The 24,800-nt window shown below is 39.3% G+C and overlaps 1 protein-coding gene and 1 pseudogene across 1 annotated transcript; one reads left to right on the top strand and one right to left on the bottom strand.

The window, feature by feature from the left end:
* Window positions 1-4,543: 4,543 nt before the first annotated feature.
* Window positions 4,544-5,795, top strand: LOC114706609 (annotated as a pseudogene).
* Window positions 5,796-16,651: 10,856 nt separating this feature from the next.
* On the bottom strand, window positions 16,652-17,653 carry LOC114706645 (olfactory receptor 51M1-like). Its single transcript, XM_028889138.1, has one exon. The coding sequence runs from the start codon at window positions 17,624-17,626 to the stop codon at window positions 16,652-16,654; it is 975 nt and encodes a 324-aa protein (XP_028744971.1). The 5' UTR covers window positions 17,627-17,653.
* Between the last annotated feature and the right edge of the window lie 7,147 nt (window positions 17,654-24,800).

Raw genomic sequence — 24,800 nt, forward strand, 5'->3', positions numbered from 1 at the left:
CAGTAGGAAAGCAGAGGTTGTTTACGAAAAACTGGGACAGAATGAGAGTGGTGTTAAATCACAAAGCAACTGCCCTTAGCTCTATTCCTATTTCTCTGGGTAATGTTGTGGTCTGGGAGATAGATACAAAGTGAAACAATTGAGGGTAGATTCATACGGGGTTATGGAATACCACTCTAAGAGTGAGTCATTTAAGGCTTTAACCTGCAATGTATTGGATTCTGTTACTAAAGTATCTAAATCAATTACTATAAGATATGTACAAGATTTAGTTACCACAAAAAATCCAATATAAAAGTTTTCTGTTTGTAAATGTGCTAGTGATTTTTAGTACATGTAGTATTTGGAGGGGAGGAGGGAGGGAGAACAAGAGAGAGAATTAATGAAACAGACAGAGCTCAACTACCATGCTTCTCACAGATGTGGTATCAGTTACGCTTAAAGTGGCCCCTTCCCAGAGTTGATATCCCCCATCTGGTTGAGCCAGGCTTGACTGGAACTTGAGGCTCCTCCCAAACTGAAGCAGGCAAAGCACATGCTGTAGTTCTCTAGTTCAGCCACGGGAGGAGGGTTCGGCCCAAGGATAAGGTAAAATTCAAGCCAGCACCAGAGTTCTCTTCAGCTCCCACAACCGTTTTCTTCTGGTGGATGCTATGCTGCCATGCCGTCTATACTTGCCACACAACCCTGAGAACACCTGACCCATTCGTTCTTCATGAATAATCTATTTCTCTCTCATATACACTCACACCCACATTCAAAAAGCCCTGAACAAAAAATCCTGACTTTGATGGAGACAAAATTATTCTTTAGTTCATTCAGAATTTAAAGAAATAATCGCTGAGGCGTAAAATTTCTCCGAGGGCTTTCATCTTAGCGATACTGACCAAGCCTTAGTGCTCCTTTTGACTTGACATAAGCAGACCTTAAGAGAAACCTTCACTTACAGTCCTCAACATCCCCCAGACTGCTTCTCTTTGGGGCTTTCTGCAGTGAGAAACATCAAACTCACTCTCCCCTACCCAAGGCCCAGGTCTGGTGAACTCCAGTGTGTGACGAAGGATTAATATGGGTCTTTAAGGCTGGAATGTTGATGTTGGAGTTTACTTCAGTGCACCCCCACCACCCTGTCCACTGCATATGTGTAAGCATGCTCAGTCTAGAATATTAATAGAGCAGTAGTTGCTACATTGCCCAACAGAAGTCCTTTCAGAAAGCTCTCCTTTCCTCAAACCCTACACCACCCATTCATTCTGAAAAGGAACCAATTTTCTCCCTTATGTCTGTTTATTAGTGGATTGCTGGCTAGTCTTATATCAACTTGACACACAAACTAGAGTATTCTGAAAGCAGGGAAACTCAATTGAGAAAACGTCTTCATAAGATCCAGCTGTAATGCATTTTCTTAATTAGTGATTGATGGGCGATGGCCCAGCCCATTGTGGGTGGTTCCATCCTTGGTGCTGGTGGTCCTGGGTTCTATAAGAAAGCAAGCTGAGTAAGCTAAGAGAAGCAAGCCAGTAAGCAGCACCTTTCCATGGCCCCTGCATCAGCTGCTGCTTCTAGGTTCCTGCCCTGTTTGAGTTCCTATCCTCACTTCCTTCCATGATGTTGTCCAGCCATATGGAAGTATAAGCCAAATAAACCTCTTTCTCCAACTTGCTTTTTGGTCATGGTGTTTCATCACAGCAATAGAAACCTTAACTAAGACAGTGGACTATTGAGCTCAAAGATCTCTAACACTCATCTTACTAAAGCAGATCTGATATTTCCTAAACACTTGTTCCTGGGTCAGTCCATCATCTCCTAGGGAAGTCACGTTAGGGAGAAGGTAGCTAATCTAAAACCTGATTGGTTTGTCACCCAATTGGTGGCTAAAAGCCTGTCACAACCATAGTGCAGCTTACTGGACACGAGGCCTTATGCACCATTGGGCTACAAAGGACAGGTTTTTCTATAGTGAGTAGATGTAACAAAATTAACAAAACTTCTAGAAATTACTTCTTTTATTTTTTGAGACTATAATTACATCATTTTCCCTCCCCTTTCTTTCCCTAAACCCTCCCATGTAGTCCCTCTTGCTCTCTTTCAAATCCATGGTTTCTTTTTCATTAATTGTTGTTACATACATTATATGTATATACTTATATATTCCTAAATATAATCCACTTAGTCTGTATAATGTTAATCATGTGTATATTTTCAGAGTGGATAATTTGGTGTTGGATAACTAATTGGTGTACTCTTCCCTTGGGAAGACTATTTCTTCCCCTCCAGCTTTCCTTAGTTGCCTGTAGTTCTTCATGTAGGCTTGAGCTCTCTTGGGTTTTTCCCCAACCACTTTGGCATGTCTATTGTTGATGTCTTTCTCAGCTCATGTTTAGGCAGCCATGAGACTTTATGGGTGTGGCTTCTGTCAATATCACAGCACATTCCCTAATTCTCTGGCTCTTACAATCTTTCTGGTCCCTCTTCCACAATGGTCCCTAGGCCTTGGGTACAGGAGTTATTTTGTAGATGTATCCTTTGGGCTGAGGTCTACAGCTCTGCATTTTGATTGGTTATGGTTTTCTGTAGTGACTTCTGTTTGTTTAACAAACTTTTAGACATGACTTAAAAGGAATGACAAAAAGAGCCATTGGTTTTAAAATGTTATAACAGAAATAGTTGAGAATTTCAATGAAAATTTCAAGAAAAGATGATGGGTTGTAGGTTGACATAGAGTCTATAGAATCTGGAAATTGTCAAGATTTTCATCAGGCATCTGGACAGTCTTCCAGATTTGACAGAATGTATTGTTCTGAGACTGAGTAAACACATCTTTAATGTCTTTGACAGTCAGGTCTTATTTCAAAGGATGGCTGCTCTGTGAATCTGCTCAACTCAACCTCTGACCTCTCCAAGTCTCTTGCAGCAATTTATTTTGAGGTTAACCAAAGCCATTTACTTCTGGGATCGTTGCTAACATTCGTTGTCATGTCACCTTTTTCTAAATCATTCTCCTTCATTTATCATTACCCTCTTCAAAAATGTATTTCCCATAGAATTATAATTAATAAGGTGGCATTAATTTATCAGGCCCTACAAATGAAGTTGAAATTTCCTGCAGGGAAAGAACTGCCCTAAGAAAGGATAGTGTTTCTCCCTCTCCACAAACTCAGCAGAAGGACCAGGATGGGAACAACAAGTCATGCACCTAGAGGCAGAGTTTGCAGAAGCACTAGTTTTCAAGTCCTTCAGGAGCAAGACTGTCAATCGTAGGTCTCTGACATCGAGTCCTCTATAAACACCACTGTCGTTCCACTTTGGGCTATTTTGCTTTGTCTGACCTAGTAATGATAACTATAAAGCAAGAGAGGCAAAATCATTAAGAAATTGTTTTAGAGCCGAAGATGGTGGCACACACAGGTAAGCCTAGTACTTGTGAGGCTGATAGAGGAAGATTGGAAGTTCCAGGCCAGTCTGAGTTTTATGAGAAGTTTCAAGCCAGCCTGGCTTATGCAGTGAGACTTTGTCTTAGAAACAAAAAACAACCAACCAACAACAACCAACCAACCAACAAACAAACCAAAGAATAAAACAGAAACAAAGAGAATAGTACAAAGAATCAGTGAAACAAAGAGTTGGTTCTTCGAAAAAATCAGCAAGGTAGACAAACCCTTATCCAAACTAACTAAAATGCAGAGAGAGAATATCCAAATTAACAAAACAAAGATGAAAAGGGAGACATAACAACTGACAATGAGGAAATCCAGAGAATCACCAGGTAATACTTCAAAAACCCATACTCCACAAAATTGGAAAATCTAAAAGAAATGGACAATTTTCTGGATAGGTACCATATACCCAAATTAAATCAAGACCAGATAAACAATTTAAATAGACTAGAACTCCTATGGAAATAGAAGCCATCATTAAAAGTCTCCCAACCAAAAAAAGCCAGGGCCAGATGGTTTCAGTGCAGAATTCTACCAGAATTTCAATGAAGAGTTAATACCAATACCCTCAAATTGGTCCACACAATAGAAACAGAAGGAATATTGCCAAACTATTTTTATGAGGCTACAATTACCCTGATACCAAAACCACATAAAGATGCAACAAAGAAGGAATTACAGACCAATCTCCTCATGAACATAGATGGTAAAATACTCAATAAAATACTGGCAAACAGAACCCAAACACATCAAGACATCATCCATTATGATCAAATAGGCTTCATCCCAGAAGTGCAGGGATGACTCAACATACAAAAATATGTCAACGTATTTCATCATATAAACAAACTTGAAGAAAAAAAATCACATGATCGTCTCTTTAGATAATGAAACATCCATGGACAAAATCCAACTTCCTGATTATGGTCTTGGAGAGATCAAGAATACAAGGAACAGGGTGGAAGTGATCACTGATTGGCGGATGCTGCTGATTGTGTTCTAAGGTCGGAGTGGGTCGAACTTTGCTCTACCCGAACCACTTAGCTCATCCTTCTCTTCCATTACCCGTGGCGCAGAGAGTCGGGGTGGCGGCTGCGTCAGCAAGGGTGGTAGCGGCAGCAGCAGCTGCAGTGACATGTCCAGCATGAATCCCGAATATGATTATTTATTCAAGTTACTCCTGATTGGTGATTCTGGGGTTGGAAAGTCTTGCCTCCTTCTTAGGTTTGCAGATGACACACACGGAAAGCTACATCAGCACGATCAGTGTGGATTTCAAGATCCGACTATAGTTAGACGGGAAAACAATCAAGCTTCAGATATCGGACACAGCAGCCAGGAAAGATTTCGAACAATCACCTCCAATTACTACAGAGGAGCCCATGGCGTCATAGTTGTTTATGATGTGACAGATCAGGATCCTTCAATAATGTTAAACAGTGGCTGCAGAGATAGATCGCTCTGCCAGTGAAAATGTCAACAAGTTATTGGTAGGGAACAAATGTGACCTGACCACAAAAGGTAGTAGACTACACAACAGCAAAGGAATTTGCAGATTCCCTTGGAATTCCATTTTTGGAAACCAGTGCTAAGAATGCAACGAATGTAGAACAGTCATTCATGACGATGGCAGCTGAGATTAAAAAGAGAATGGGCCCTGGAGCAACAACTGGTGGTGCAGAGAAGTCCAATGTTAAAATCCAGAGCACTGCAGTCAAGCAGTCAGGTGGAGGCTGCTGCTAAAATTCGCCTCCGTCCTCTCACAGCAATGAATTGGCATTCTGAACCCAAGTGAAAGAACAAATTGCCTGAATTGTACTGTATGTAGCTGCACTACAACAGATTCTTACCGTTTCCACAAGGTCAGAGATTGTCAATGGTCAATACTGACTTTTTTTTCTATTCCCTTGACTCAAGACAGCCAGCTTCATTTTCAGAACTGTTTTTAAACCTTTGTGTGCTGGTTTATAAAATAATGTGTGTAATCCTTGTTGCTTTCCTGATACCAGATTGTGTCCCATGGTTGGTTAGACTATATTTGTTTTGATGTTTATATTGGCATGTTTAGATGTTGGGTTTAGTCTTCTGAAGATGAAGTTCAGCCATTTTGTATCAAACAGCACAACCAGTGTCTGTCAATTTCCATGCATAAAGTTTAGTGAAACGTTATATGTAAGATCTGATTTGCTAGTTCTTCTTTGTAGAGTTATAAATGGAAAGATTACACTATCTGATTAATAGTTTCTTCATACTCTGCATATAATTTGTGGCTGCAGAATATTGTAATTTGTTGCACACTATGTAACAAAACTGAAGATATGTTTAATAAATATTGTACTTATTGGAAGTAATATCAAATTGTATGGTGATAAGTATTGTTTTAATTCTTATGGTTAAAGGGAAATAGAGGTTTGCATTATACTCAACAGCCATTTATGTGTGCAACAAGGGCACTGTAGACTATCTAATAGCACAGTATCTAGTACTTGCTTTCTAGTAATAGACCTGTTCAGTGACCTAGATAAGCTTCTGTGCTGTGTACACTGAACCAGCCTCATTGGGTTCAAGGAGCTCAAACTGTATGGAAACAAGTTTAGAGTGTCTGCTTCCTAGCATTTTATCTCCAGGCCTAGACTCATCTGAAGAGGCTTCCCAGGCAATGCTTTTTCGATGCATCTGTGGTAGATGGAGAGCAGCACATGCCTCCTCACAAGCAGTGAGCTGGTGATCCATGCTGGTGCTTCCTCCCTGCTCTGAGTCAGATGTCACCCACCCACCCACCCACCCCATCCCTTGTTTGGGATTCTTTTTTGCTTTTTGAGACAGGGTTTCTCTGTGTAGTCCTGGATGTCCTGGAACTTGCTCTGTAGACCAGGCTGACCTCGAACTCAGGGATCCACCTGTCTCTGCCTCGAAGTGCTGGGATTAAAGGCATGCACCACCATGCCTGGTTCTTCTCCTTTTCTTCTTCTTCTTCTTCTTCTTCTTCTTCTTCTTCTTCTTCTTCTTCTTCTTCTTCTTTCTTCTTCTTCTTCTCTCCTCCTCCTCCTCCTCCTCCTCCTCCTCCTCTCCTCCTCCTCCTCCTCCTTCTTCTTTTTGAGACAGGGTCTCACTATGTAACCCTGGCTGGCCTGGAACTTAGTATGTGCAACAGGCTGGCCCCTCAGAGATCCACCTGCCTTTTCCTCCCAAATGGTAGGATTAAAGGCATGTACCACAATACCCAGATTGCACTGTTTTTTGAGACAGTGTTTTATGTAGCTCAAGAGGCCTCATTTCCACTTGTAACCAAGGATGGCCTTGAACTTCTGATCTTCCTGACCCCACTTCCAGGTGTCAACTTTTTATTCTTTTCAATTGTATAACTCAAGTTGGAGGAGAGTTTAAGCATTAGAAAAGAAAGCAGGAAATGTTGATCACACTAACTGTAGAAATTATATCCCCCCAAATTAACTGAAAACATGAACTCTAGATGGGAATGATGAGAGAAATAATATATTTATTTCAGTGAAATTAAAAAAAAGAATACAAGGAACATACTTAAACATAATAAAGGCAATTTACAGCAAGCCGACAGCCAACATAAAATTAAATGGAGAGAAACGCAAAGTGACTCCACTAAAATCAGGAACAAGACAAGGCTGTCCACTCTCCCAATATCTATTCAATATATTCTTGAAGTTCTAGCTAGAGCAATAAGACAACAAAAGTCGATCAGAGAGATACAAATTGGAAAAGAAGATGTTAAACTTTTGCTATTTGTGGATGATACGATAGTCTATATAACTGACCCCAAAAATTCTACCAAGGAACTCCTACAATTGATAATAACCTTTAGTAATATGGCAGAATACAAGATTAACTAAAAAACAAAAAAACAAAACAAAACAAAAAACAACCAGCAGCCCTCCTATACACAAATGATAAACGGGCCAAGAAAGAAATCAGAGAAACACCACCCTTTACAATAGCCACAAATAATAGGAATACATTGGGGTAACTCTAACCAAGCAAGTGAAAGACCTGTATGACAACAATTTTAAGTCCTTGAAGAAAGAAATAGAGGAAGATATAAAAAAAATGGAAAGATCTCCCATGCTCATGGATAGGTAGAACCAACATAATAAAAATGGCAATCTTACCAAAAGCAATCTACAGATTCAGTGCAATTATCATCAAAATCCCAACACCATTCTTCACAGACCTCTAAAGAGCAATCCTGAACTTCATATGGAACAATAAAAACTCCAAGGTAGCTAAAACAATCCCTTACAATAAAGCAACCTGGAAGCATCACCATCCCTTGACCTCAAAGCTCAATTATTAGAGCTATAATAATAAAAACAGCTTGGTATTGGCATAAAAATCAACATGCAGACCAATGTAATTGAATTAAAGATCCGGACATTAATCCATACACCTATGAACACCTGGTTTTAGACAAGGAAGCAAAAGCTATACAATGGAAAAAAGAAAGCATCTTCCACAAATGGTGCTGCATAACTGGATGTCAACATGTAGAAGATTGCAAATAAATCTATATCTATCACCATGCACAAAACTCAAGTCCAAGTGGATCAAAGACCTCAACATAAATTCAGTTACACTGAACCTGAACACTGAGGAAGTAGGAAGTAGCCTTGAATGCATTGGCACAGGGGACCACTTCTTAAATATAACACCAGTAGCACAGACACTGTGTCATGAATTGGAATGATGGAACCAATAGAAGAAGGATGACAACACACAAGGTCAAGTAAATATATATACATACATATATATGTATATATATTCAAGTAAATACATGCATATATATTCATATTATATATATGAATATGAATATAATATATATATTCAGCCAGAAATTTATTTGTCTACTTTATTCTGGGTACTACAGAGACCAGTAGGTATGTGTAATAAGAGAGAAAACAAAAAGATGAAGCTCATGCTTTGCTGGCCTTCAAACAGTTTTGAGTTGATAGAGAATAAAACAAATAGCAGTTTATAGATGACTGCTTAATAACAGCTATGATATGTAAAGTGAGAGAATAAAGAGGAAAATATACTGTTCGCAGCAGGGAGAGGGAAACAGTCCTGATGGTGGGATCCTTGTTAATATTATTAATGATTTAGAGACTTCTGGGTCAGCCAAACACCAATTGCAACCTATTTAAAGCATTGATAAATATTAAAAAATCTTTCTGAAATTAGATGATTATGTAAGATTGAGATGACATAATCCTTATGGTTTTGAAGAATGGAGTTGCTGTTGAGTCTTGGAAAATCTATTGGGCAATCTCAAAAATAACAGGCAGCTCTGGACCATTAGTGAGTAGATAGTGGACTAAAATACTGTGGGTTCATTTGGAGAGCAGATAATTGAATAGATAAACCGATGCTACTTTTGCTTCACATTTGGATTATAACTTAAAGAGATGAATAGAACCCAAGGGTTTAAGTCTAATTCAGATAACAGGCAAATCTACAGAATGGGCAGAAAAACCTAACAAAACAACAAAACTAGCAACACCATTGAGCAAAATCAGGAGGAGGAAGGAGTCAGAAAAGAGAATCACTTGTTACTATAATATTTAGCAATTCACTGAATTCTGAAACCAATTAGACTCAACCATCTCCTCCCCCACATCCCCAGCAGAGAGACAAGCGGACAGGAAGAGGTCAGAGTACATTCTTTGAAGACTGTAGTCACCGGTGCTATCGGGAGAGGGCAGCAGAGGGCTGCCTGTCAGAAGTGACCTGTTCTCTGAGTTATGCTGTTAGCTTCTGGGGTGGGGGACAGTAGGTTCCACTGTTACTTCACTTACATGTTATGGACACAGACTACATGGGTATCAGATGTTTTATTTAAGACTGAAAGCTTGACCCAGAATACTTAACATGAAAACTGGCTCGAAGCATTGTTCCATACGTGTAATCCACCTTGAGCCTTTGGGTTTATTATGATGTCGTTTAGCTTTTGGCTGTTCTGGTTCTGTGCTTCCTCCACTAGCTGTGCTCACGTGGGAAAGGTGCAGAGTGGCCCATCTTCTAAAACACACAAAACTGAGGTGCTGCAAAACCAAGTCTACCAGGAAGGAGTTGTGCCAAAACAGGACTAATTGTTCTAGACATCTACACTCTTACTATAATTTATTATGGTTTTTGCAAATTATAAAATTAGTGAATAAAATAAATTTTTAACCTCACTGTGACATTTAACTCTTCCAAAACAAAATTCAGACAACCTCCTTGCCAGTGTTCTCATATCTGCTACATTATTTTAATTTATAGGAGTTGCTATGGACATTCATCTCTCAAACAAAAAATAAGTCAGATCATCAAAGAGGAGATCTGGTAGACCATACATTTGGAAAGTGAGGTTTAATGAGAGAGGTTCAGGAGCATTCAGGGCAGCCTGCCTGTGGTTTAGAAGAGAATGGAAAACACCATGAGGAAACAATTAATCCTTTATTTTGGGGAAGGGAGCTATGTATTATTTCTCACCATGTGGAAATATCACCTTTCGGAATACAGAAACAGAATTTATTTATTTTTACTTTATTATTTTTTAATTGAAATAGAATTACATCACTTCCTTCCTCATCCTCCCCCATTCCCCTGTTATGACCCCCAAATGCCTCCCATCCTCCCCTCAAGTTAATAACCTCTTTTCCTTTTAGTACTATTATTACATACATATGCATGCTGTATATATAAATCCTAATGAATTCATTGTTATTATTGAGGGGTAAAAGGTTCCAAAGCTGACAAGTCTGCATTGGACGAACAATAAGAGAGCTCATCTTGGGGAAAGCTAATTTTCCGTCTCCCAGCAGTTAGTTGTCTGTGTTTCTTTGTTAGGGGTGGAGTCTCATGAAATTTCCCTCTTCCACGTTGACATGCCTATTGATATTGCCATTGTTCTGGTCTTGTTTATGCAGCCATTTCTAGGAGAGACTGAACCAGAGAATTTCTATTCTCAATGACCATCAGGACACCTGAGACGGTTGTAAGAAGTGACTTAGCAGCGATGACTCACTAACTCACTATGTGTAAAACTGTCTACTTTATGGACTTCCTGATGACCAAAAGAAAGTAAATATTTGGTAGGCATACTTCTTGCTACAATCCAGTGTCATTATGGAGATCTCTGAAAAATCATGGTGTCCTATTGGAAGCCACATGATTATTTGTCAGGGAGGAAATCTGGTATTTGCCTGTTACTATAAATGGGTGATTTTCTGCCCCAAATAGAAGCAACGTTTAAAAAATGACCAGTAAATGCATCATAGGCACGGAGAAGAAGGGAAATGATGGAGCTGTCTTAGAATCTTCTAGGTGTTGATACCATAGATAATGATTCATCAGAGGAGGGATGATCAGGAGACAATGCTCATGATGATGTACCGGGGGCAAGGTGTGATATCCTAAGCTGTGTATAATGAACAGGGTAACACAGGCACATAGGACCAGAGCACAGCCTGTATGTGGGAGACACAGGTGTTGAGAGTCTTCATTTATGGTCAAGTGACTTTGGAAGCTAGGCAAAAGTATATATGAAAAGAAGTGAATCTAGGGCTGGAGAGATGGTTCATCAGTCAAGAGTGCATACTACTCTATACTGTACATGGGATTAATTTCTTAACACTCAATGAGGGCTCACAACTGTCCAGAACTCTGGTTCTAGGGAATCAGCTTTATCTTCTGACCTCCGTGGGCTCCTGCACACACATGAAGCAAATACATATACTCAAGCACACACATTCATATATAAAGTTAAAGTAAAATAAATATTTAAAAAATATCAGTGAATCTAAACATTCAGTATAAAGTTCAAGACATAGTTTATCTTTGGAAAAATGTATGAGAACTACTGATCCAGAAGGCATGAAACTGGAAATACCTTATTCTTTTATTTACATGTTAGATACATATATGTGCTTACTTTGTGACAATTACTTAGCTTATATTTATGAATTATGCAAGTCATTCACATTGTAGTTTTAAGCTGTATGAGACTAGAGCTATATACTCAATAGATACAGATTACTGGGTACAATTTCCAATACTACATTCTCTTTAGAAATTATTTCATGATTTTTTTCTTGTATTCTGGGTATGGCTATTTATGTCTACAGTACTCTGCAAAGTCAGTGCATAGACAGTGGAGAGTGGCATATCATGTTTGAGAGCCTGGCACTCTTGAGCATGATTTTGGACAAGCTATCTACATGGCTTCTTTCTCTGATGGATGATTTTCACCCATGTCTTACCTCCTTTACAGGAAAATGATGTGGCTTATTGGACTTTGAAAAGACTTGGTCTAAAATGTTGGAAGCTGTGTTAGTTAGGGGCACAGCTGTGGAGATTACAATCCCTCGTCCACAGGGATCCTTAACCATTCCATTGTCAAGCACGGTCTTGTAACAAGCCTAGGTGTCTCTTCCTAAAACAGCAGAGAGACAGCACAGAACAGTGACCTCAGTCACCGATTGGCCATCCTTCTGGGAGCTGCCTTATCTCTCAACTCTCCAAATAGTTCTGCTGGATAAGAGAACACAGAGGCCATTGGGTTGGCTTCTCTACCATAATCCCAAGGGTCTTCAACAACTCATAAATTCCTTTTTGCACAGCTTCTTTCAGGTCCTCAGCTTTTTCTCACTTGTACCAGCCTCCGCTGAATGATCCAGGATGATACACTGTGGACTGTACTGGCATCTATAAAGTCCTAATGTTTCTCGTTTAGGTCTGGGGATCCCTGAGGATTCTGTTAAGATTGACACAGATCTTGCAAATACAAAACAACAGTAAGGATCAGAATCCTCCCAAAACTTAGCCTGGGTGCTCAGTTATCTTCAGTGGAAATGTGGTGGCCTGGAAGTACCACAAGGGATGTCTCAGTGAGCCAAGTGGTCGGTCCTTCACTCTTCTCTCACCCAGCTGCCATCTTGTTCAAAAAATACATTGGTTGACCCTCAGTTCTTCTGCCTCTCCTTTCTCCAACACTTCCCTTGAGATCCTCTAGGTGACCATGTAATTATTCACATATATGCATTCATCAAATATCTAGAGATTTCCCCAGGAATCCACAAGGATAACCCTAGCTAAGACTCCTAACAATAGTGGAGAGGGTGCGTGAACTGGCCATCTATGGTAATCAGATTGATGACCACTCTAATTGTCATCAGAGATACTATATCCTAATTGTCATCAGAGATACTGATGGAAGCAGATGCAGAAATCCACAGCTAAGCACTGGGATGAGCTCTGGGAGTCTTGTTGAAGAAAGGGAAGAGGGAGTGTATGAGCCAGGGGGGGGTCATGACAGGTGAACCCACAGAGACAACTGACCTGAGCTCGTGGGAGCTCATGGACTCTGGACCAACAGTTAGGGAGCCTCCATGGGACCGACCTGGGCTCTCTGCTTGTGTGTGTCAGTTGTGTAGCTTGGTCTCTTTGTAGGGCTCCTAGCGGCAAGACCAGGACCTGTCCTTGGCGCTTAGCTGGCTTTTGGGAACCTGTTCCTCATGTTGGATTACCTTGGCCAGCCTTGATGCAGGAAAGGAGCTTGGTCCTGCCTCAACTTGATGTGCCATGCTTTGCTTAAGCCCTTGGGAGGCCTGCTCTTTTCTGAATGGAGTTGGAGGAGGAGGAGTGGAAGGAAAGGAGGTAGATGGGAAGCCCAGGGTGTGGGGGGCACGAGGATGAGAGGAAGGAGGGGAAACTGTGGTCCATAGTAAAATAAATGGAAAAATGTTATTTGAATAAAATAAAATTTTAAAAAGAAATAATAAAGTAGGAAAAATTAAAAATAAAATAAATATCTAGAGATTTTAGGGCTGCTTAGATATTTGGAGACAAAAATCATTAAGGTAGTTTCTCTGTCTTTGAGGAAACAGGCATGCTCTATAAGAGGCTGATGTGAGAAAGAAGTACTCTCACTGATTGGAAAAATAAAGTTAAACAGAAGATGCAACTATTCAGCAGAGCCTCTTCAAATATGGCTGCTCTGTTGTCAAGAGCCCCCATGACAGATGATGAAGGAAATGTTCAGAGGCTCTAGGTCATGACAAAGAAATACATAAAAAGTTATGTGATTATCAGTTACTTGAACAATAATATTTTGCCAATACAATGATGCCTTCAAAAGCTTCTGAATTCAAGTGTTATTAAGCAAGAGGAGGGATAATCCAGACTATTTACAATAGATAATCATTTGGAAGAATAAATGTGCTCAGGATAAATTTTTGTTTGATTGTCTTTTTAAGTACTGTGACATTGTTAAAAGTACACCTGCTGCCATCATATAGAACAGTGCCATATTTGGATCTATTACTGCGAAAGTTACTTTGCCTCTGGGCCCTAGCTGATTTGTCATTTGACAACACTTATCTCACAAGGTTACTGTCTAGTTTATATGATATATGTAGCACACTGTGGCCTTATAATGATACCTGGATCATGATTAAAATAGCTTCCAGCCTCAATAGTGTACACTTGTAAAGCTGGGGGAGGAAGACCATGAGTTCCAGGCCAGATAAAATGTACTTTGTGGGAAATATTTGTACTATCACTTCAGTTTTTTAGGAAATCTAATATTGCTCTAAATTTAGTCTATTATAAATCTGCCCTTTTTTGACTATTTTTCCTCTTTCTTCCATTTTCTGATACAAAACTGAAAAATTCATAATATAGTATGGCAAAGGTGCACCATCAATAAGGGTTAATAGTTGGAACTTCTTTCACTAAGACACAGCAGATCCTGAAACAACTGACCTTATTTGGAATGGTTTAAGAAAAGCATTCAAGTTAGACTGCACCTCAATTCTGGAGTCTTAGAAAATCTCCCTAAGACAGCTGGACATGGTGTTATATGGCTGGAATCCAAGTCAGCATTGGAAAAACAGAAGCAGGAGAATCAGGTATTCAAGGTAATCCTGGGCTCCACAGCAAGTCTGAGACTAGTCCAGATTCTGTCTCAGAAATTCAATAAACAAACAAATAAATAAATGCAAAAAGGAAATTCATGGAAAGTTTTTTTCTGTCTATAAATCTCAATTTCTCACTTGAGCAAAAATGTCGGCCTAATTCTCAGGTGACATTGAAAATAAAAAGCACTTAGCACTCACTACCCTATTAATGCTTAATAAGTGCTAATACACACCATCATTGCCATTGTTAACATCACCAACACAGTCATATAGACTTTCTAGGGTTTTTGCAAGTTACCTCTTTTAGGCAATGCAACTAAGTCATGATCTTTGGCAAATTTGGATTATGTGAAATATAATGAAACACACAAATAAGATTATATGCAACAGTGCTTTTCCTAATGGGTATAAATGTTCTGAAAACCTGTACCTTCTGATTTTTCTGTTCATAACAGTTTCTATCTTTATTGACTTAATCATTTCTTTTTTTTTTTTAGAGAGAGTCTGGTTATGTGGCCAAGGTGGGTCTTGAACTCATGAGCCTAACTGCTGTGGTTCCCAACATTTACCTCTATGCTTGGCTTCTACATTATCTTGTAGAAAACAGTTTCCTAAGTATTAAACATTATTTTAATAATCTAAATTTGATTAAATGAATTATGTACATTCATTTACATAATTATTAAACATGTCTTTTGTAACATGTTTGGCTTGTATATTTAGGTAGTTTTTATTGCCATGAACAACACAACTAGCTTTTTGTGGTCACTTACAAATTGTTCAGTATGTTTATTAAAGACCAGTCTAAATGCCAGAGCTAAGTTTGTGAACAGATGTCTTGAACTTAAGTTCAAAATAAAAATTATGTGTAAGGAGTATCTGCCTCTAAAGGTACAGAAACTCAGGCTTCATGGAGTCTAGACAATTGGGATTATTACACAAATATGCATCTGCAGAGATATATACACATATGTATACATACACACATGCACACACATGAAAAGAAAAACACAACATATCCACGTGCAAATACCCACCCACCCCAATACCAGAAGCTAATTGGGAAGTTTTGTACAATGTTTGATGTTTCTGGACCAAAAAACTATTTTCTTTGGCAACTGTGTCTCCTTTGTTATCATTGACACTTATTATTGAAGATACATTACATATCAGTCATTGAATATACAGTACATAGGTTTATTAAAGACAGAGGCATGCATAATATCTGCAAGAGTTTAAATTAGTTGTATATCCTAATGGACATGCCCATACCATACACAAACATACAAACCACGTGCTACTTTATGACGAATATTAACATAGTAAATATGGGTGCTGTGGAAGCAAACTTCATTGTCTGCTCTGTTAGAAAACAATCCTGAAAGAAAAAGAGAGAAAAGAAAAAAAAGAGAAAGAAAACAAGCCTGTCTTTTAGGAAGTAACCTTAAAGTTCAGACTGAACATGGATTGTGATCAGTTGTGGTAGGGTCGGATGCTCTGTTGATTTTGAGTTCACATCCCTGAATAATGGAATTGTGACCCAACATGTTTGTGGCAGTTTCCTTGCCTGAAACTGTTCCTCTGCACATCATTGTGCAACATCTGACAACCACAGCACCCAGATGTGCACAGTGGCTTCAGTTTAATATTGAGTTGCAGGATTCAAGGGATTTAAAAAAAACAAGCAAGATAAAATCATAGATGAGAAGAGTCAGGAGGAGGGTCACAGTTTTCTACCACATGAAAGATTATAGGAGAACAACCTCAGGAAGAGCTAAGGGATTCTACCCAAACCACTTTAGGGGAAGTGTGTCAGATTTTGATGAATTGATAGGACTCAGGTGTCTGACAGTAAGGTTTAACCAGAATAGAGAAGAAGAGGACTTTGACTAAGCAGAGAAGATGGGAACAGTCCCATGGGCCATGGAAAAGGTGTATTTCCTCAGAGCATTTACAACAAATCAGAGTTGTTCATTGCCAGAATCTACTCTGGATGCTGTATTTATTGTTTCCTCTTACTTTTGTGCTAGTTTAATTTTCATTTTAGTGTTCTGCTGTGTAGCTTTTGATGCGACTCAAACTGCCAATTTCAAATGTAAGAGGAGGCATCATAATTTAAGAAAAAGAAGATCCATGTTCTTAAGCTACAACTTGAAAGAAAAGAAACACACTTAGATTTTATTGATACTTGGGAGGTTGATGCTATCATGATATCGGGTGTTATAACAAACAGAAACAGTACTTCATGTGAAAGAGTTTTGGCTTATTAGAGTAAGGGTATTATTATTCAGTGATGCATTTCTCTCCAGGACTCAGAATTGTCCTTTCTAAAGCCAGGAGCTTTATGATTGCCCTTCGGATCTCCTTGGTCTTAATACTATATATGACTGGGTTAAGCATGGGTGGTACAAAGAGGTAGATGTTGGCCATGAGAAGGTGCACAGCAGGTGGAGCATGTTTCCCAAAGCGGTGCACCAGGGACAGCCCTGTCATGGGCACAAAGAACACAAGCACAGCACAGAGATGTGAAGTACATGTTTGGAAGGCTCGGATCTGCTCCTCTTGGGAAGCCAGTCCTGCCACAGTGTACAGGATGAAGCCGTAGGACAGTGCAATGAGTACCAGGTCCAGCATCACGATAAACACCACCAGTGACAGTCCGTATAGGTTGTTGAAGGTGGTGTCTACACATGCCAGGTGTATCACTTCCTGGTGTAGGCAAAATGAGTGGGAGAGGACAAGAGGTCCACAGTAGGGAAACGCCTTCAGGAGGAGGACAATTGGGATAAGGGCTACAGGCCCCCTGAGGATGACACACAGGCCTGCCCTCATGACTCTCTCACCAGTGATAATGACCGAGTACCTCAGGGGATGGCAGATGGCCACAAAACGATCAAAGGACATGACAAGGAGCACTGCAGACTCCATGAAGGAAAAAGAGTGGATGCAGAACATCTGGATTTGGCAGGCTTCAAAATAAATGCTATGGTAATTGAACCAAAAAATACTCACAGTGGTGGGCAAGGTAGACACTGACAGCCCCAGGTCAGTGAGCGCCAGCAAGGAGAGCAGATAGTACATGGGCGTGTGCAGACGAGGGCTGGTCTTAATAATCATCAGAATGAGACAATTGCCTGAGATTGCCACCAGGTACATCAAGAAAAAGGGGATGAAAATCCAGTGTTTAAAGGCTTCCAAACCAGGAAAGCTACTAAGGTAGAACATGGGGCTAAAGTGAGTAATGTTGGACAGGACCATGAATTGAGAAGTAACAAGGTACTGGGCTGGAATTCCTCAAGGATAGAGCTGAAAATAAATGGATATTTCTGATTATTAGTTAGCCCTTCAGCTTCACAAACACTCCCATCTCTGTGAGGATCTTTGCAGTTATCTCTCACTTTACATCCCCAACCCCACTCAGTTCTATGCTTTAGCCATTCACACCACATTACTAGAAATTTCCTTGATAAAATAACTGTCACTAGGCGTCTCCCTTGGACTTACAATAGCTCTCTCCCTCTTTCCGTCCCTCCCTCTCTCCCCACCCATTTCTTCATTTTACTTTTTTGAGACAGTGTTTCTCTGTGTAGCCCTGGGGGTCCTGTAATTTGCTCTGTAGACCAGGCTGGCCTGGAATTCAAGAGATCTGACTTCTGCCTCCTGAGTGCTGACATTACTTTCTAGTTTTTTTCTACTGGCTTTTCATCATTTCCATTCATTAAATATGGCTGTTTCCATCCTTAGGCTTTTTTTTTTTTTTTTTTTTTTTTTTTTTTTTTTTTTTTTTTTTTTTTTTGGAATTCTCTAATATTTCTCCTTAGGCAATAAAATTTACTCTCATGGTTTCATTTTCCATCCTTATTCCAACAAGAATTGAATTTGTGACTCTACAGTTTCTTTTTTGATTTCCAGATTTGTATGTAGTAGCATGAGCAACATCTGTAACTTGATGTTTCACAGCTCAAAAGCAAGGTAAGAATTTGTCTTTTCCACCAAAGTTTTTAGTATTTTGTGTTGCTTATCTTATAGGTGTAAGTCAAATTATTGTTTTTTTTCTATTTGCAAAGCTGGCAGTATATTCTGATCATGGCTTCCCCTCCCTCACTCCTCTCAGATTCTTCCTGACTCCCCATCCACTCAAATTCATACCATTATTAATTATGATGGTGTGGAAAATATAGGTCAAAAATCCAGTTAACACATGAGAGGAGGAGGGATAATGAAAGGAGAACAGACTTTCTAGGTTATGCGTTAGTATTGATCATTGATTTTTAGGTACATTATACAATTCTTGATGAGATACAGTGAGCATAGATGCTAAGAATTATGTCTAGAGGATTGTGAGAAGGAGTAAAGTCAGCATGTACTAAAGTCTTCAGTGATATGTCTGGGAAGGTGGTTGGTTGAACAAAGAGGAGAAGTGGTGACAGTGTATGAGGTAGTGCAGGAGAGGCCATAGGAGGATATCGAAAGAATAAAAAACAAAAACCAAATGAACCTGGGCAGTGGTGGAGAACAATTAATCCCAGCACTCAGGAGGCAGAGATAGGTGGATCTCAGTTCAAGGCCAGCCTGGTCTACAGAGCAAGTTCCAGGACAGCCAGAGCTACACAAAGAAATCTTGTCACATTTAATAAAAAGATAAAAATTATATTTACAAACAAGCAAACGATGAGAAAGACCAAGATGAGCCCACATTATTTCAGCCAGGGAGTGAGAATGTTTTGTTCATTTGTCTTCTCCATTTCTTTAGTAGTTCTTTATTCAAGTAAGTAGCCCAAAACTTATTATTTGTCCTAATCCACTTAGAGAAATGCTCTTTATATACATTCGTAAGGGCCTATGTCTACTATGTTTTTAAAATATCTGATTTATTTACATCAGTAGTATATATTTCTGACCATGCCTTACCTTTTTAAGTTCCTCTCTTAGAAGTTTTGTTATCATATTGGCTGGTTCCTTTCTGATTCTTATAGTGGTTCCCATTGAGCTCTTTCTTCATTATTCAAAATGTTCATGTTACTTAATTTCCTGACCTTGGACATCTTAAACTTCTCATTTATTACTTATTATTATAAAGATGCCTGTAAATGTTTGTCTCTAATCCAGATAGCTCTGTTATGTAGCCAGCCTGAATCACTGTCTCTTTTGAGCTGCTTGTTAATGTGTGCCAATTATACTTAATACATTTACCATTGAGTTCAAGTCCATCATTCCTTATTTAATTTTCCTCTACTTATGATTTTTAGACATTGCTTACTGTTTCTAAGTATGCACTACCATTTTTTCACTTTTTCTATTTTTTTTAACTGAATTCAGTCTTTCTTACCTTTTAAATATCCTTTCATTGATTCCTTTGTATTTATCTTTGTAGTCATCATTTTAGTTTTTAGTTTCCCCCAAACCATCTTAACTGATCCCTCCAATACATAATTTGCAAAGTCTGGTCCTCCATCCCCAGAGTCCACCCCTTACCCTCACAGCATCATTTGGAAAATGCTACCTCTAGGCCACTATGTCAATCCTTCACTGGCTTCCCATTCAGCACACTAAAGAGCTGTGGTAACAGGTCCAGTTTCTTGAGGTCAGGTGCAATTCAGAAAGAGTGCAAAACTTCACACATATGCGTTTCTCATAACTACGAGTCTTCTATCACTATCTCACAGATGGGACTTAAAGCCATGTCTTAGTCCAAAATACATTGTCCTACTGTCATCTACATAAGGACATAAGAGTCTGTAGCATTCTACTCCTGGCCAGGCCCTTCCTGCTTTCGAACCATTCCAAACCCATCCTTTATTTACTCCACTCAGCATCCTCACATTATTATTTCTTGATGCCCTATGCACAGTGATTTTGCCTTTTATATTTCTTTCTTTCTTGAGCAAACAACAGCCCTTGTTCTCCCATCTAGTAAATACTTGCTGATTATTTAAGCCGTAGTAAAAATATTCCTTCTTACTGACTTCTCTACTTCTTTGTGTAGAGTTAGATGAGTTCTCAGCACTCACAGCATACATTTTATGTAACACTACTGAAATGTAATGTATATATGTATCTCTTGAAGAAGTATTTGCTTTTCATAGTTAGATAGGGTATATATACATTAACATAGGTACAAACATGTACAAATAATGTATGTTTTATAAACTTTCTTATAGTTTATAAAACATGTATTACTTATCAGTAATTAGTAGTCTTTATATATTGTAGTGCTTATATAAAATATAATGTTGTAGAAAAATAAAGACATGCATATAAATATATACATATTAAAATTGTGATTATATATTCATGAATATATTTATAATTATATATACTTCACAACTGATCTTTTTTTAAAAAAGATCTATTTACTTATTATGTATACAGTGTTCTGTCTGCCTGTATGCCTATATGCCAGAAGAGGGCACCATATCTCATTATAGATGGCTGTGAGCCACCATGTGGTTGCTGGGAATTGAACTCAGGACCTCTGGAAGAGCAGCCAGTGCTCTTAACCTCTGAACCAGCTTCCTAGCCCCTTCACAACTGATCTTTGACCAGAAGACTAAGAACATTGTATGTTAAAATAAACTTTATGTTATATGAATTATTTATACACTACATATAACAGTTACATGTCTATATTTACATGTGTTCTTCATATAAGTGTATTTAAGACTAATGATTCTTTAACTCCTCTTTTTTTTTTCAGCCAAGTAGTCTAAGATCCCTGGATTCCAGGGCAGTGCTTACCACGTGGTGAACTCTACCAAACAGTATTTGCATGAAGAACTAAACGAAGAGATGAGGGGACATGCTGCTCACCTCTTGTCCCTCCTGACTGTGTCTGGAGTCCTGGGCTCAGCTGTTATCACTGACTTCAGTGTGACATGGCACAACAGACAAGGGGAGGGACCTGGTGAAAGCAAGAAGTCCACAAAGACAACGATGGGCCTGGACTTGTGTAGCACGAATCGTTAGAGGGTCTTATTAATAAAAACAAACCTGGAGCCAGGTACTGGGGTCAACGCTGGAAGATCAGAGAAGCAGAACAAGCCACAGCTTCCTCACCTTGCCAGTTCCTCAGCTGATCCTGTTTCCTCAGACTGGAAGCCTCTGTGTTCTTATGCAAATGGACCTCAGCTGAACTGCTTCTCAAAAGCCTGAAAGCCTAACCAGCCCAGTTCATGGTTTTCACGCCTTATATTCCTTTCTGCTTTCTGCCATTACTTCCTGGGATTAAAGGCATGAGTCACCATGCCTGGCTATTTCCAGTGTGGCTTTGAACTCAAAGAGATCTAGATGGATCTCTGCCTCCAGAAGGCTAGGATTAAAGGTGTGAATGCCACCATTTTCTGGCCTTTATGTCTGTCTAGTGGCTGTTCTGTTCTCTGACCCCAGATAAATTTTTTAGGGTACATGATATATTGTGGAACACAATATCACCACAGACTTGCTCCTTTTAGAAGGGAAGTTACAGGGAATTTATGTTGGCAGTGTTAGACAAATGTCCTCGAAGGGAGACCCACACTCCTATCTCTATTTCCACAGAGAAGCAGAAGAGTCTGTCCACCAATAAACTGTTATATAAAATGACCGTGCAGCTGCAACACTCACAACAGAACAACTATCAGTGAGATCTGAGAAGGAAAGTTCTCAAAATGGGGATTTCTGACATTCCATGAGTAATTAACTACCTTTGCCATACCTGTTTTTTTCTCCCAATTTAGCATTTGCTATCTGTAGAATGAACTATTGGTAGAAACACTGTTCCTTATGAGTTGAGCATAAATATTTGGACCATATTCCTCATCTTGAACTTTAGGAAACATCCCCATGATGGCAGAACATGCCTTTTTTGAGTAGGGTAGAGGAGGACTGTGGAAAAGGAGTTCATACTTGGATAATTAGATTGTCAATAAAGGTTTTCAGCATTGATGCATGCACATAAAGAGCTTGATTACCTGCTGTGTTCGCTGGCCTGAGACACAAAATGTGCCTAACATATGTGTTAGTTAATGAATGACTTTTGTTTAGGAGAGAAAGAGTCACAGTGTGTGTAGTTGATAGCTGGGTAATGAGGGGTAGATGCAGACCAGAAAGATGATCATTTAGTGCCAGTGGGAGGCTAATTTGTAGGCATGATCCAGGAAGAGCCTTGCTAGCACTGAAGCCACAGTCATGAAGACAGGGCACCATTGTTTCCTAATCATAAGGTAACGTTGCAGATGGTCTCTATTCTCCAGGGATAGAAGGCCTTTTTCTCTGACCCTGTCCTTGGCTTTCACTGAGAACATCAGAAGTAGAGAAGATTCTATGGAGAACTCAGATTTCATTTTTCAAGAGAATAATGTCTGAGCTGCAGTGAGGGAAATATGGGCAACACATTTACATAAGGTCACTTAAACATGTATGGGAGAAGCCCAAACCAGAGTTGAGATCACCTACTTCCGTGCTCACTGCTCTTTTGGGACATCCATCCATTCCTCCACTTCCTGCATATCCTCTACCCTCCCTTTTATGACTCCCTACTACATCACCCCAACAGAAGATAGTGGTTGACACTCACCAACTGCTGTTAATTTTAAAAACATGAAGTCACGACAGTTTGTACCATAGGCAAGAATGGTCAGGGAGAGGCACAGGGCTGGTTTCTGTCAGGGAATATTTATCCTCCTTCCTCTGTGCTTGTAAAGCACTTCATTTCAGCTGGGAGAACTTGAGGACAAACAAGGAATCCCCAGGGGTGGGACCCATGTAGGCAGAAGTCTTTCATTACCTCCACTCATCCCTTCTTCTACAGAGTCTCCTGAAGCTATAGTGTTCATACTTTGTAGGGCTGGGTACAGTAGTGACAGTCACCTTACCTCATTGCACTTTCCCCATGCTTTATGAAGAACCAACCTCATTTGCTGTGACATTACTCCACTCCCTTTGTTCACAGCAAAGTACTCATAATTTGCTACAAAGGCTGGGTATGACATATGAGGGGAATTATATATGTGATGCCACATTGTCTTCTAAATTGCTCATCTGTTTTGAAGCCCAGTCATAACTACGTCAAATATCTTACCTTCCTACACTCATTATTTACTCATTGTTTATTTCTGCTTTTCCTATTGCTAAGTAATTCATTTTTCTCTGCCAGTCACTCTGTTTTTGAGACTGGAGATCACACTACTTTGATCACTTGCTGTACAATGGACCTCAAATGCTTGTGCAAGTTCACACTTCAGGCTTTCTTAAGGCTCTCTACTCAGCTTTGAATACAAAGAATATTTCCCACATGACCAACAGCAGTCAGATTTCCTAATTGCTCTTGCTTTCTCTTGCTTTACTCCTCTGATGTGAATATCTCATCTTTTGGCAAAAAATTCAATTTTACTTCTTCATAATATGAACAGTCAGTATGCTTGCTTTTCTTTCCTTTCAAAACACACAAAGATGGGCTTTTAGAGACTGGCATGAAAAATGTATCGTATCCTTCAATAGAGAAGCGGACCAGAACTGTGTGTGTAGAGTCTTTTAATGCTGATTTTACTGTGTTTATATATAAAACCCATATAACAACTTCATGCTTTTCTGAAATGAATTATATAATTGAAGGCCTAGTCTCCAAACAGTAGCATTTGACAGACACACTGAAACAGACAAACAACAACAAACAACAAACCACATATCATTTCTACTTCTTTGTTTTCCCAATTGATGTTTAGGTTTATTTGATCATACTATAAATGACCTATTTTGCATGTTATCTAAAATTAATCATTTACATACATTTCCATCCAAATGTATGCATTTAGTACTTTCTTTGAGGAACCCTGAGCTGGGTTCTGTAGGTACATGCTGATCTGACTTCCTTTTATAAAGCTTACACTTAATAAGGAAGATAGGTGTTCTATTAGAATTTGTAAAACTGTGACTCTGCATTCAGTAGGAAAGCAGAGGTTGTTTACGAAAACTGGGGACAGAATGAGAGTGGTGTAAATCACAAAGCAACTGCCCTTAGCTCTATTCCTATTTCTCTGGGTAATGTTGTGGTCTGGGAGATAGATACAAAGTGAAACAATTGAGGGTAGATTCATATGGGGTCATGGAATACCACTCTAAGAGTGAGTCATTTAAGGCTTTAACCTGCAATGTATTGGATTCTGTTACTAAAGTATCTAAATCAATTACTATAAGATATGTACAAGATTTAGTTACCACAAAAAATCCAATATAAAAGTTTTCTGTTTGTAAATGTGCTAGTGATTTTTAGTACATGTAGTATTTGGAGGGGAGGAGGGAGGGAAAACAAGAGAGAGAATTAATGAAACAGACAGAGAGCTCAACTACCATGCTTCTCACAGATGTGGTATCAGTTACGCTTAAAGTGGCCCCTTCCCAGAGTTGATATCCCCCATCTGGTTGAGCCAGGCTTGGCTGGAACTTGAGGCTCCTC

This window comes from Peromyscus leucopus, chromosome 1 (assembly GCF_004664715.2).
Source record: "Peromyscus leucopus breed LL Stock chromosome 1, UCI_PerLeu_2.1, whole genome shotgun sequence".
NCBI classification, from domain to species: Eukaryota; Metazoa; Chordata; class Mammalia; order Rodentia; family Cricetidae; genus Peromyscus; species Peromyscus leucopus.

Excerpts from the sequence above, each read along its gene's own strand:
- LOC114706645 (XM_028889138.1), bottom strand. The coding sequence starts at position 17,626 with ATGGTCCTGTCCAACATTACTCACTTTAGCCCCATGTTCTACCTTAGT.